General features: G+C 32.8%; 1 protein-coding gene across 1 annotated transcript in view; it reads left to right on the top strand.

Annotated features, from left to right (window-relative positions):
• LOC129223988 (arginase-1-like) overlaps positions 1 to 15,248 on the top strand; it is a 59,058-nt gene that overhangs the window by 18,727 nt on the left and 25,083 nt on the right. Inside the window, exons 4-6 of the mRNA XM_054858380.1 lie at positions 400 to 571; positions 8,743 to 8,833; positions 11,018 to 11,074. Of these exons, the coding sequence (XP_054714355.1) occupies positions 400 to 571; positions 8,743 to 8,833; positions 11,018 to 11,074 (320 nt within the window). The remainder of the gene's footprint in view (positions 1 to 399; positions 572 to 8,742; positions 8,834 to 11,017; positions 11,075 to 15,248) is intronic.

Here is a 15,248-nt window from a genome sequence, read left to right on the forward strand (position 1 = left end):
GGAAATTATCCAACGGATACTACTCAGTACTTTAAAATTTCAAATTAACTAGTGTGTAATAAGTCCCAAAATGCTGAATAAAAAGTGTAGGTACACTTTCTAATCATGGATATTTTTGTACAGTTGCTTATTAGGGCTATTAGATAAGGAAAGTGCCTTTTTTCTCATCCCAATATAACGAATAGGCCTAATTCAACGTATAGAAGTTTTGGTCCCAATGAGTTTGCTAAATCGTCATTAAAAGTTTCATCAAGAGCTTGTTTGCTGATTTGCAACATTTAGTTTCTTTCTATAACAGTATAGCTGTCATTTCTTGTAGAATTGTATGATATTTCTTACATAATTATCTTTTGCTTTTTCTTTGGAGATTTTGTAATGATTAAAAAATTGTTTCTGCAGGTATCCGATGCTGTAAAAAATGTGATTTCTGATGAAAGACTGTGCATTACTCTTGGTGGTGATCACAGTGTAGGCATTGGAACTGTACATGGTCATTCCCAAGTGCATGATTTATGTGTTCTATGGATTGATGCACATGCTGATATCAACACTGTTGAAACCACGATGTCTGGTTAGTTAAATTCTGTTTGGAACACAACACTTTTCGTAAACAACAAAAATATCAAAATTATGCATAAGTAACAAAGTTAATTCTAAAAAAAGTTGCTTTGTTAACATTGTTAAAAGTTAAAGTTTTCATTAGAAAACTTTTATTAACTTCCTCAGAAAAGAATCACTTCTCAAGTGAAAGAAATATTTAAAAGGGTGTAACAAATGTATCCAAACTAAGGTCTGCAGGTCAACTAAGTCATAATTACTAGGTATTTTAATAACACTATGTAAATTTCTTATATATTTACTTTTTGTGAGTTTCTAATATTCCCATTTTCTTTTTTTAAATTTAAATGGAATTCAAAGCTTTTTTTTTTTTAAAGAAACATATGAAAGCATTTAAGTTTGTACAAAACAGAGGCACAAGGGGAAAAAAAAAAGAAAACTCATTCAGATATGCAGTTAAAAAAAAAGTACTTTGAGTACTATTTATACTTGTGACATATAAACATGAAAAATGTCAATTATTTTTGGAATAATGTAATATAAATTCATTTATTAAAAATAATCTTCATGTCCAAATGAGCATCAATTTTAAAATTTCAAATAGCAACTCTCTTCTCTTTTAAATCCCAGATTTGTTAGAAGCATTAAAATTTAACCTTGTGTACCAATTTTCATTTAATTTGGCTCAACCATTGTTTTACAATTGAGAAAAATCAGCTTATTATTAAAGCATAGTAAACTGGATATTTCTCAGTTCAGATTAAAGTCGCAAAAAAATAGATAATATTCTTAAACTTTATATGTTCAGAGCCTCTATACAACAAATCTGCAGCATAATGAGAAAAAGTTTTGGAGCAGGATATGGTTGAATATCAAAGGGAATATGGTTAGTTTTAGACCTTTTCTACAATAAAAATAAAATAAAAATTTCTGCATTTTTGAAGGAAAGTATATCCTCAAATCCTCACCCTCTTGCCTACGCTTGAGCAACAAACATACTATTGAATAGAGTTTCTTCAGAATAGCATAAAGTTTATTCTCTACATTTTTCAAACTCTGTACATTAGTTTATATCTCTTAAACTAGAATCCTCCTTTCTGTGATGCTTCATAGATAAACTTACAGGAAGGAACTATATTTCAAAAGCACTTGATATTTACATCGTGGGCCTTAGGAAGGGACTGTATAGACGTTACAATAGTGTTAGTGTGACTCTTTTAGCTTCTAAACTACTTAAACTTAGACAAGAGTTTGAACTTGGGGAAAATACTGCCAAAACTAAAAAACTTTTTTCATTACTATGTTTCACAAATTGATTTCTCCTTTGTATTGACTGTTTTATTGTACAAATATAGTAAAACCTTAAGTTGTCAATTAAGGGATCAAACATTGTGCAGACTTAAAAAGATGTTCCGATTTAGCCAAAGTAAGTTATTTCGAGCTCCCCCTTTCTCCTAAAAAATATTTCGTTTATAGCTGATTTAAAACATTTAGTTTTTTAACAATTTCAGTTAGATAATGAGGTTTTTGGTCCTCTGAAATGTTGAAAACTATGAAATTTCAGGAGAAAAACAGCCTTCATTGCTGAGCTTACTCACTATGAAATGAAGTCATGCTCAGGAATGGTCAATTAAAATGTCTGCTCTACAGTACACTTGATAGAGTTACAACTCAAAGTATGCATTCAATAATTAGTAGCAAGGCTCTAAGAAATACTTTACAGCAAACGAGAACTAACAGGAGTTTTTGCTCAAGTCGCAAGTGAGGTCGAAAATTCCCGATAAAAGCTTGGCACTCTTACACTGCTGTGCTAATCATAGATGTGGTATCTGCACATTTTATCAAAATTGAGTTATTTTTCACCCGGTGGTCGTTAGTAATTTAATTTACCTAAATGTCAATTTTTTTGGCGATTTGCGAACACGAAATATTAAAAGCTTTAAGAAAAAAGTTGTAACTGCACAGTTTGCGGAGTTTGCTAAGGCAATTTGTACGTAAGTGATAAATACGTACCTTTAAAGTGGTACAGTAAAACCTCGCTACAACGCTATCCGATACAACAATAAATCCCTCTACAACGATAATATTTCGTGGTCCCGGTGAACTCGCATAGGAATTAATGTTATCCTCCTCTCAATATTGCGATATTCTCTACAGCAATAAACCTCTGTAAAGCGATGTTTTTTAAAGTTTTCAATCCCTCTTTATTACGATAATTTGGTTTTCAAGTACAGTAAAATCATGAAAGTAACCCCTCCTATTTTCAAAAAAAAAAAAACTTAAAACTTTATTTTTTCTTTAAAAATGGTTAGCTCCAAGTTTCGCGCTACATTTTAAACAATGCTTTTCCAAAATGGCGTCACGCTGGAGATAGTTCATTTTCACAAGGCAAAACAAAAATGCACCTTCCAAAATAAATAAAACAGCAGTACAATCGTATAAATTTCTTTTGCAACACATATGAACAAAAAGAAAAGGCGCCCTTGTATCAAAAGGCGTCTAGACCAAAGGAGTAAAGAGCTGAAACTGTCCCCCGCCCCCCGAAATTCTTCTTTTATTTTGTTGAAACCACAGTGTTTTTTTTTCTTTTTTGGGAAAAGAAAACATGCACATAAAGAGGGAAACTAAACATCTAAAAATGCTTGCCAAGTAAAAAAACAGAAAATGTTCAATTTTTTTTTTTTTTTTTTGAGTGAGTGGCAAATGAAGATGATCCGAAAAGGTGTAACATTCCCGTCTGATTGCGTCATCACTGTCACATGATCGACGAAAACGAAAGATTTGATTTTATTCACTAGTGTATTTTTCCCTAAGATGGCAGGGAGAAAGCAAATTTCATTTCAAGATAAACTCAACGTCATCAGCGATATTGATGAAGGAATGAAGCAGGTTGATGCAGTTAAGAAATATGGATTATCTCAATCTACAGTTGCAACGTTCCTCAAGAAGAGGAAACATATTGAAGATGCTGTGAGATCAAATTCAGTTAATCCTAAGCGAAAACGACTAAAAGTCGCGACTAATGAAAACATTGATGCTGCCGTCCTGAAGTGGTTTCAAGAGATGAGGGCAACAAATATCCCAATAAATGGAATCTCTGCGGACATTTTTTTCAAGTCTTCCATCCACAAACGAGGATCATTTTCGTGCTTTGGACTCAATGTATACCTTGTTGGTTGACTTAACAGTCAAAAAAGCGGCCAAACAAACAAAAATATTGGATGTTTTTCGATAAAAACGGATTTGAGATATGTTTACGAGCTTATTCTCGGAATTTATTTCAATTGATAGTAATATTTAATCATAATTAACACCTTGCCAATAAATGTATTACAAATATACTATATATAAAAACATTTACACCTAGGTAATGCATATACTATAACATTTAAATAAAAAGAACCTATTGTATTATCAAAATATATAGGCCCTCGATATAACAATATATCCCTCTACAACAATATATTTCTTTGGTCCCCAAAATATCGTTATAGCGAGGTTTTACTGTATCTGCGCAGTTACCACTTTTTTCCTTAGTAATTTGTAGATACGTCTTTTATACCTTAGTAAAGCAGCATATTTAATAATGTAGCAGTTTATTGTAACGCAGAATATTAAAATTAGTTTACCGTTAAATAGTTGATACAGGTTGAAAATAAAAACTAATACAACTTTGCATAATTGTTAAAGTAAATATTCTGCTTTTTCTATTTAAATGTTTATTTAAGATGTAAATTCTAAAAATAAAATGCATGTAAAATATTCATATCTTAATTCTTTCATGCAAGAAAAAAAATGCATTTCATTCTACGGCCAGTAATATTTTTAAGTATCTTCTGCTGTCAAAATTATCTTCATGTTCGGTAAAAATGAATCTAAAAAATAAAACATTGTAAAAAACATTCTTTGAATATAAAAAACAGAAAAATGTTATTGAATAAAGTTTTAACTGTCCGGCGTTTTGAAAATAAGTAAAACCTGTGAAGTTGACCACCTGTCTAAGTTGACCGCTTTTTTCAGGCACGGAATTGGCGTTTATCATATAAATCAACCTTTGTAAGTTGACCACCTGTTTAGGTTGGCCACTAAAATAGTGCACCGCAAGTGGTCAACTTACACAGGTTTCTGTAATATCTTTCAGAAGGTAGATTCTGTTAGATTTGTATTAACAAAACAAAGCGAAACAGCTAAGTCCAAAGAAAGCAGATGTTTTCAGTATTATTCAATGATATGCCATACATTGAGCACATTTTACGAAGCTATTTTTGTCGTATCTGTGCAGATACCCCTAAAAATGCCTAGTAATTGTCACTTACTGTGAAAATAGCTTAGTATATGAAAAGGTTTTGAAAAGAAAATTTGTCATAACTACATTTATCAATTTTAAATTAAGATTTTTGCAAAAATACTTCCTTACAGTTTTTAGATAAGTTATTTACGAAACAACTACCGCAAGTGAGCATTTAATTAAGTCATAAATCAAAGAAATGAGTTGTAAAACTTTAATCATCAATTTCTCATTTTGGGCTCTACTGCACATTAGGGTGTCCCGAAATTTTTTTTTTTCCGTTTTTCTTAATGCAAGACCTCTCAAAATTTGCGAAATCGATCGTAAATTACAAAAATAATTTAAAAAATAGAATAAAACTATATCTTCAGGGCTCTACAGATCGTCAAAGTTTTGAAAAATTGTCATTTTTATGGCAACTGAAAAAGAAGTACTGTGAATAAAGTTATAAATTTACTGTGAAATAAAAGCTCGACAGCTGAAATAAAAAGATCGTGATTCGTAATATCAACACGAACAGAAAAAAAAAAACATATGGTGATTACTACTGTAAATGCCTATATGGGAATAACCCCCATTTCCGCAGTAGAATCGTCCACGAAGCTTGGCGCCACTTTTACTTGTTTCAAGGGCTTTCTTGGCTTGACTCACGGGTGTTTTCTTCGTAGCCAAAGTAATTTTAATGCTATAAAAGTACAGTTGCAATTGTTAGTGTTATATGCCGATTCTGTTAGTTTTAAGTAATGAGTTCGAGACGTAGTGAGACTACTTGTGCTATACTGGGACCCTACAAGGAACTTGATGATCGGAAGCTACCTACTGTAAAAGACGTCATAAAATTTATTTTATTTGTCAGGAGCGAACAGAAATGTATGCATAATGGAAAGGACCCTTCCAGTTCAGATATATATATACAATTGTTTCTGAAAAAATCAACAGTATTTGGACAAAAGCTTCAATTCCAATCGTAACTAAGAAACAAGTAATTCAATTATTAAAATTCTATTTCGAAAAGTATGTCAATTTGAAATGATACCCCAGAAACAAACGAAGTGATAGTTTTGACAATAAACTGAAGTGCTTTTTAGAGTCATCTGAGAAGCTCTTCGACGTTGCGGCTTGTAAGTGCCCTGTATTTGAGTCTTGTTCGTGTTTAAAACCTAAAAAAGTTCCCATCAATGAGAGAAGTTTCTTGTTAGATCAAAGAAATGACAGGAAAATGGTGATAAGAGGTGTCGATAAGAAAGAAACAGCTAGATTAATGAAACAACAGCAGAGAAAACTTGAAAGGGCAGCAAAAAAGTCTTCTACTGAAAATAACGATTCTGTCTCAGCAAATTTTGATGACGATTCGATGCGTGAATTTTCTCCAGAAACGTATCCCATAACAGAGACGAATATGGCCTCTACAGGTACACCATCAACTTCAACGACAAATAGGAATACACTGATCTTGCCAACAGTTGCTAAGGTCTGTGATAGATACGGTTTGTCGACGCGATCTGCTGCTGCTGTTGCTTCTGCAGTTTTAGCTGATGTTGACTTGGTTTCAAAAGAAGATTTAACTCTAGTTGTTGATAAAAACAAAATCCACAGAGCTGTAGCTAAAACTCGGAAAGAAGCTTCCAAAGATATTGGAAGTATTGTTATAAAAAGCATTTACTTTTATGGACGTAAAGACAAGACTCTGATAAATGAGAAAATAGGAGCTCGTTACCATCGCAAAGAAATTTTAGAAGAGCACATCTCAATTTTAGCAGAACCCGAATCAATTTATTTGGGACACGCACTGCTTCTAATGCAATTCTAACTTCAATTACAGCTCTATTAGAAGGTCAATGCTTGAATTTAGAACACGTGATTTGCGTTGGATGTGACGGAACTGCAATAAACACCGGTTGGAAGGGTGGCGTGGTTCAATATTTAGAGGAGTATTTGGAAAGACCATTGCAATGATGTGTGTGTATGCTTCATGCCAACGAATTACCCCTTCGTCATTTATTCTTGACCTTAGATGGTTGCACTTTGGGTCCTAAAGAATATTCCGGACCTATTGGAAAACAGTTAGCTGGTTGTGAAAATAAAATGACATTGTCTTTTTGCCCGGTGGATGGTAATTTGCCGAAAAATGTGGTTGATGAACTAAGCACGGATCAAAAATATCTTTATGAGATTTGTCAAGCTGTATCAACTGGTTTCTGTAGTCCTGAGCTGGCAAATCGTCAACCTGGAAAAATGGCGCACTCGAGATGGCTTACTTCTGCTAATTGTATACTCAGACTTTATGTAAGTACTCTTAATCCAACAGAAAATTTGCGATTACTTGTTAACTATGTGGTTAAAGTGTACGCTCCAGTTTGGTTCTTAATCAAGCAAAAGTCATCTTTTAAGGAAGCAGCCAAACATCTTTTTCAAATGATTGTGTACTCTCGATTTTTACCCGAAAACTTGAAATCTGTTGTGTATTCTGTTTTCGAAAGAAATGCTCTTTTTGCGCACCCAGAAAACCTGCTGGTCAGTATGTTGTTTGATGATAGGGAGCACATTCGGGAGTTAGCATTACGAAGAATAAAAAAAGCTAGAGTGGCTGAAAGTAGCACTAAACGCAGAATATTTAAAACACCAAAAATTAACTTCTCTGCTAAAGATTATACGGAAATAATTGTCTGGCAAGAGTGTCAGGTTACAGCACCACCGGTTCTTCGATATATTTCTTACGAGAACCTTCAAATTATGGCAAAAGATAATAACTTGGAAATCGTTGACTTTCCTTGCCACTCACAATCTGTGGAAAGATGTTAAACTAATAACACAGGCTTCACAAAGTGTTACTAACGCTACTTCTAGAGATGGCTTCGTTAGAACCAGGTTGCAATCTCGCGCAGAAATGCCAAATTTTGGACACAAAAATAAGTTTTAATTCTAAACTTTTGTCATTATTTATAAACTGTAGTTTGTTTATTTTGTTTTCTTGTGCTTTGTTTCATTAGTTTCTTAAATAAAATGCTTTCTAAACTTTATTTTTGTATTTTTTAAATCATATCGTTTAGGTCTGTCAAAAATGTAAAATATGCAAAACTTCAAAGAGCGGTAGAGCCCTCAAGATGACACGCAATTCCATTTTTTTTTACCTTTTTCGTGATGTGTGAAAAATTTCTCAAATTTTGACACCTCTTGTGATAGTGTAGCTCAAAAATTTTTTTTCTCATATATGGACGGAACACCCTACTGCACATACCACATTTGTGTTTAGCACGGCAGTATAGTGAAGATTGACAACATGATAGCATTCAAAATCAAGCAGAAAGGTACATTTGGCTATCTTGATGTGTGAAAAGCTATCCAGAATAGAATTAGTATAATAATGTATAAGCCGTTGAGACCAAATGAATATGAAGCCTTAAAACAGAGTGCCAACTTATTGAAGTTTTACTGTATTACTCTTTATTGTTTACTTTGTACACATTATACTATTTTTGCATTACATACTGTACACCAGTGGTGCCAAACCCTTTTCTGCCAGAGGGCAGAAATTATTTTTACAGGCCAGAACATATTTAAAATTTTGAAATATAAGGAAAAGAAAATACAGACCAATAATTGATTTCTATCTTTACTTTAAATTTTATTAAATACATGTTTACTGAATATTTGATTTCAAATTTGTGATTGTTACTAATCATGTTTTTTTTTTTATTTTTAACATTGGGCAAAACAACAGATCACCTGGATCAGCTTTGCAGGCCAGATGTGGCCTGCGGGTCGTAGGTAGGGCACTACTGTTGTACACTAAGAATAAATTGCAGCTTAATAAGAGAAAATTCGAATTTCTTCATAATTACTGAATTTTAAATGAAAATGATTTTACGTAGTAAATTAAGTTAAACTTCTTACAGGAAATATTCATGGCATGTCTTGCTCTTTCTTTTTGAAAGACCTTGAATTATCTAGTTATGGTATACCTGGCTTTGAGTGGATTAAACCTTGGTATGTTTGAAATCTTCTCTTTTTTTCCACATGAATTTAATTCTGTGAATCAAAACCACTTTCACATGTTCAATTTAAACCACCTTATCAGCAAATAGTAATTATACTCTGATTACATTAATATCAAAGACAGTTTTAAAATACAGTCGAGTCCCGACTTACGCGAGGGATGCGTTCCAAGACACCTCGCGTAAGTCGGAATTTCGCGTTGTGGAACATGGTATGTTTAGTTATTTTTTATAAGCATACCCAATTGTTTCAGATGTTTGTAAAAACGCTTCATATTGATTCAAACCATTTATTAGCTATATATTAGAGCATCTTTTACAAAGAACAGACTTTTTCTGTATTTTAGAAAAAGCGTTATTATTTGACATAAAATTTTGTAATTTAGCACAAAATCAATGATTAATGGGGGAGAGAAACCTAAAATAAAGCAGTATGGTACTTACAGTATGTACACTACCAGCATTATTATAGCACTTAACAATATCGATATAAAATAAAGAATCGCTGTAATTTTGCTGTAATTTACAAATTTGTGCTTCTACTTACCTTGTTTGGTCTGACTTTAAATACCTTTGTGCTGAATAGTAAAGTCAGACCAAACAACGTAAGTAGAAGCACAAATTTGTGCTTCTACTTACGTTGTTTGGTCTGACTTTAATATCGATATAGTAAATATATAAATATATTTGTAATTTAAAAAATGAAGAAGGTTTATGCAGCGCGATCAGACTGTTATCAACGTTCATCCTTTTTTTATCAACGTTCACATGTAAAATGAAAAAAAAAGTTCAGAATCGGAGTTGTTATTTGTATAAACTAAAGCGAAGCGTTGTTTAGACTAATGTAGTGGCTGAACTTTTGCTTTCAGTGATGATAAAGGGATGAAAGTCCATTAACAAAACCAATATTTAGTGTCAACGAAGCCCATTCTAACTCTCCGCCGCTCTTTTTCGAAAAATTTCATGTTGCAGGCGAGTAATTTGTGTCCGCATTAAAAAATTTATTATGCATGGAAAAACTCGCGTTATAGCCATTTCGCGTAAGTCGGATCGCGTTGTAGCGGGATCCGACTACTTTTTGGTGAACAAAGAAAGTACCCAAGCAGCTGTGTTATTTATTTTTTTAAAAGTCTGCCGTGTTAAGGACAAAAGTGGTATTTGCTCCTTTTATCAAAACTGCATAACGGTCACCATGTGGTTCTTTGTCATATATTTCACTTAAATACAATGTTTTCCCTTCATTTGTCAACAGGCAGTATTTTTAAAAAAAGTTCTGAAATAGTTGCATCTGAATCAAGTGTATGGAGGCACAAAAATGTAAACGGCCATTTCTCATTTTGAACTCGGCTGCAAATACGACTTAGCACAGCAGTATATCTGTGACAAATAAAGCACGTTAATACTAATTACTGTTATATTAAATAGAACATTTCTTTCACAGAAAATACTAGTATTATATGCATTATACTGGTTAAATACAAAAACACTTTAGAAATAATAAATGACAATTTGTTACGAAAATAAATAATGTGACTGAAACTGGTGTCTAAATTAGACAGTGTTATAACTGCTAAAATACCCAAAAAATTAGAAACAACCAACGCATTTAATGGTAGCAATTTATTCAATAATATTTTCAGAAAACATGTTCTTCTCTTTCAAAGCTTTCTAAAGTTAAAATTCATTACAAATAAATCCAAGATTCAAAGTTAAATTATTTTTACTTCATACTGCTGAGCTCAGAAATACCGACTTAGTTTCGATTTTTAGTATGATCTTCTTCACCTGTTTGATTGGAGCCATGGAGGTCATTGGGATTGGATAGGAGTCATGATGTTAGTTGTCATGGCAACCAGAAACAGTTTTCCAGCAGAGTTTTAAACTAATTTTGAAGAACAAATAGTATGACGAAGCATATTCTCATGTCTCATTAGAATAAATGAGAAATTAAAATTATTTTTCATTCTCTTAGAAAGTGCCATAGCACTGCTTAGTTTGTGTGGGTTGGATGTATGTAAATATACATATAAATCCATGCGTTTACTTTAAAAATAATTTAAATCTAATTAACATGTTCTAAAAAATATAATATCTTTTTTTCTTTTTTTTATTGTTCAATATCTTTTTATTTTTTAATTGTCGTCTGTATTAAAGTAGTTTTTTTTTTTTTTTCCAGTGTGCAGAAAAAAAATATAGCCTACATAGGATTGAGAGATGTAGATCCCCTTGAAAAGTAAGTTTAACCATGACTTAAAGGCTGAATAACATTAAACTATTCTTATTAATTTCATTAGTCTTTTTGTTGCAATGAAGCACCATTTACATAAATTTCAAGAAACAACGAGAAAAAAAATGCAGGGTCATTTCATATTGAATCAACAAATGGGCCGGGCCGCACTATTTTTGATTTTGATAAAATTTGATAGGTAATATGTACCAATATTCCTATCCCCAAACTGTTAAATTTTTTCTTAGAAAAATTTTATTTGTGAGATATAGCTATTTTTTTTTGCTCAACAGATGAGTAAAATTTGGCATTTTTTGTCCTTTATTTAAAAGCACTAGTGAATTTATTTAAACAAGTAGGAAGATCAAACATGACTTAATGTAAAGGTGAAGGAATGAACGTTTATTTGTGCATAAAAATAAACAATTTATGTTAAGCCTAATTAGAAATTTTCCATTGTCAAATCATGGTTGAAAAAGTGACGTTTTCGGCATTTCGAGCCTCAAAAAGTTGAGGATGGACTTAATGTAGGCAGTGTCGGATTAAGCCATCGTGGGCCCGTAGCAAATGTTTCGGAGGGGCCCTCGTTTTTAACTGATACAAGTAAACAATAGTGTCTTTCTTCATGGAGAGGAGAGGTTCACTTATAACACACATGAGTACAAAAATATGGATATCATTTTAGAAGCTTTAAAAGGGTTATGACCTCCTTATTTTGCCTTGTGTCTGTCACGATCACTACACGTTTTTAGCTTTTCATTCCAAAAAGAGACGGGTCCGGGGGCTTACCCCCGTAAAGTTTTCGATATTTCAATTCTAAAAACATTCTGACGATCCCTGATGACGTTAGGAAAAGTGAAGGTTTGCACTTTTTGAGTCTTAAATAAAACTAGATTATCTTTAATGATGTTATAGAGAGAGGGGTGTTCAAGGAGGTCCCATTGGAAAATTTTTGAATTTATTATGCGTTATTAATCTAAAAACACAATTTTAAATAGAAAATTTTCGAAATTATCGACTCTAAAAGGACAGTTTTATACAATCTTTGGTGATTTTGTGGCGGGGGTGGGCCGGGTTAGAGGAGTTCATGAAAGCCATCCCCTGGAGATTTCTCAAAATTGAAGCTTTGAAAAGGTGATTGAAAGCCATCGCTGGTTATGTTTCGATATAGGATTGGGTTCAGGCACTCTCCAATGCAACCCAGAAAGTTTTCGAAGTTGACGTCTTAAAAACACATTTTAGACCATCGTCAACAATATTGGTGAGGAAGATTTACCCTCCCATAGAATTTTTTCAAAATTATTGTCCAAAATATGCACTTGTTGGCCATCTTAGATGACGTTATAGAAAGGGGTTGAAAGAAAAAAAATCTAGAAAAAACCCTATTCTCTGTTTTCCTAACATTACCAAACATTGCCTAAAATTGCAATTTTTAAGTCAGTTTTGAAAAATTTCTGACCCAACTGAGCTTTTTCTCCTAATACTAAGAATTATTAACTAAAATTGCGTTTTTAAGACTTCAATTACAAAATATTTCTGGAAAGCATCCATCGATCCTCCTCATCCCCTTTGTGCTTCCTCTGATGTGACTAAAACAGGGCTGACTAACTAAAAGTGAGGCCCTAGGCCCAGAAAAATTTGAAGGTCCCTGAAGACTCTTTAGCGGAATTCAGTGGTTGATTTACAGGTTTGAGGCCCTTCTAAATGTATTTTTTGGGGCCTCTTCGTTTATCACTGAACTATATAAATCATTTATATCATGTGTATGCATTTATGATTTATGAGTCCCTTTTGGGCCCCTCATAATTTTGACATGGTAAATTCACTACTGGCAGAATGAATAAAAATTCTCCTTTAATGAAGTATATTTCCAAATTAATGAGTCATTATTATTTATTATTATTTTTTTAATACATATATTTTTCATTTTGTCATGCTATGCAGATTTCTTTTAGTAATTTGGGGCCCTTGGAAAGATGGGGCCTCAGTTCCAGGCCTATTTATCCTGTATGGTAATCAGGACCTGGACTAAAGATATTGTTACTTCAAAGCCTCTAATCCTAGATGGGCTGACGGACACACATGTGACATGTGGAGATATAAAGTAGTGAGAGTTCTCAATTTTTGTCAGTTGGAAGGCTCTTACAGTCTCCAAATGACACAAGAACCCTCCCCTCCTCCTCCTCCCTGCATTGATGATACTGGTCAACATGATACTTTTTCGTAACAAATCTGCTCTTTCTTTAAAAAAAAAAAAAAATTAATTTACCTAAACATTTAGGAATAGTACAGTAAAAATAGGGGTCGGACCCAAACATCCAAAAAAAAAAAAAAGTTTACACCTGTTGCAAATTGTTTATTACCCTCCCAATAAGAACAGGTAAAAAGTCCCACCCCATTGTGCCTCGGGTTTTGGAATGGGGGGCATCTAAAAATTGCTGTTTTGGGTATTTTTTCGGAATTTTTAGAGGAAATTTCAAGTGGTGATATTATGTCATACTAAATTTAAAAGCATTGAATTAAAGGTGTTTATCCCGCAAGAGGGATGACAAAACCCACCAACGCTACAGAAACCCCCTATCCCCGTCAAATGAAGCAGTACCCCGAACTCCCCCCTTCCATACATTTCAAGTGGAAATATTATTTTATGCAAAGTTAAAGTTACAGGGTGGCGACAGATCAAGGAGATCAGGGAAAAGTCAGGGAACTTTATTAATCAGGGAAAAGTCAGGAAAATATCAGGGAATTTTGAAAAAATAACAAAAAATCAGGGAAAATTGATTTTATGAAGAAGAAAAAAAAATTTTTTTTTTTTATTTACAAAATTATGTATTCTAATTCCCTATGCATTTTCCGCCAATTATCTGTTCAAAAAAAAAGAAAATTAATGAGGTGCGATTATACATTGCCACATATTTGTCCATCTTTTTCCTCAACGTCAAAGTATTGAATCTTACTTAATAACCACAGGATGAACTTCCTAAGATTGCTTCTGTGTCTGTTAGTTTCTTTATTTTACCTAGTTTGAAATTTCCTTTCACTCTTTCAATGCTACGTAAATAGTGATGTGGATCGGGTAAATACCCAGCGGGTAGGTAAATATTTTTTGGGTATTTACCCGGGTATTTACCCAAGGCCTGGGTAAATACCCCAAAACTGGGTATTTTACAAAAAAAAAATGCAAAAAGTGAATGGGGTTTTTAAAAAAAAAATCTAAATATGAAATAATTGGTAAAACTGATACATACATATGTATTACACAGTTTATGATATTTTTTATTGAAAGACTTGATGAAATTATGAAAGAAACACACCGTAAACCAAAGAATCTTTCTTTTCAATGCCATAATTGGAGAAGTATAAGCAATTCAATGATGAACTTCAGGATTTCAAAGTCACAATCTAGGTTAGTCATATCCAAAATGAAAAAAAAAAAAGCATGAGGGATGTTTGGAAGAATAAACTGAGAAGTTATTAAGACTATGATGTTATTTATTTAATTGCAGTTTAAGTGATAATGTGGCAATTATAAAACAGTTTTCACATTAATAAGCAAAAAAAATAAAAAATTCCAGTGTAAATCACTTTTTCTGTTGCATACAATTGAAATTGTGAAAACGATAAAACAAAGCTGTGTATTACAAGCAATGTTCGTCAAAATTCAAAACCAAGAGGTGGCAAAATCTGCTACTTTTTTAAAACTTCCAGTGAAAATCTAGATGGGGCAGTTATTTGTACTGTTTCCAAAGCTTAAAAGCTAACAAGTTTGTACTTCAAACTCTAACAGTCAGTGAATCACAGTTGTCCAGTGAATTTAAGAAAAGGCTCCTAGATGATGAAGTTTTTTGGCTTCATGTTGATAAAATGGTTCATATTTTAGAACCAATGCTGAAGTTGATTTTATCTCTTGAGTTAAATGATCTGCAAATACATTTGGTCTATAGGCAGTTCAACAAATTACAGATTACATTACTGGAACAGCTTCCCATGTCCCCTTTTCAAAAAAATGAAGAAAGAGAAATTTTATATAAGTTTAAAGAAAGGAAAGAATTTGGCATTGGTCCAATTCATCTTGCTGCAGATATTTTGGATCCAGTGATGCAAGGCGGGGATCTGAAACCACCTGATCTGCCCAATGGTTTAACGTTTATCTATCAAGTTGTGAAGCATATGAAATTAG

This window comes from Uloborus diversus, chromosome 6 (assembly GCF_026930045.1).
Source record: "Uloborus diversus isolate 005 chromosome 6, Udiv.v.3.1, whole genome shotgun sequence".
Lineage (NCBI taxonomy): Eukaryota > Metazoa > Arthropoda > Arachnida > Araneae > Uloboridae > Uloborus > Uloborus diversus.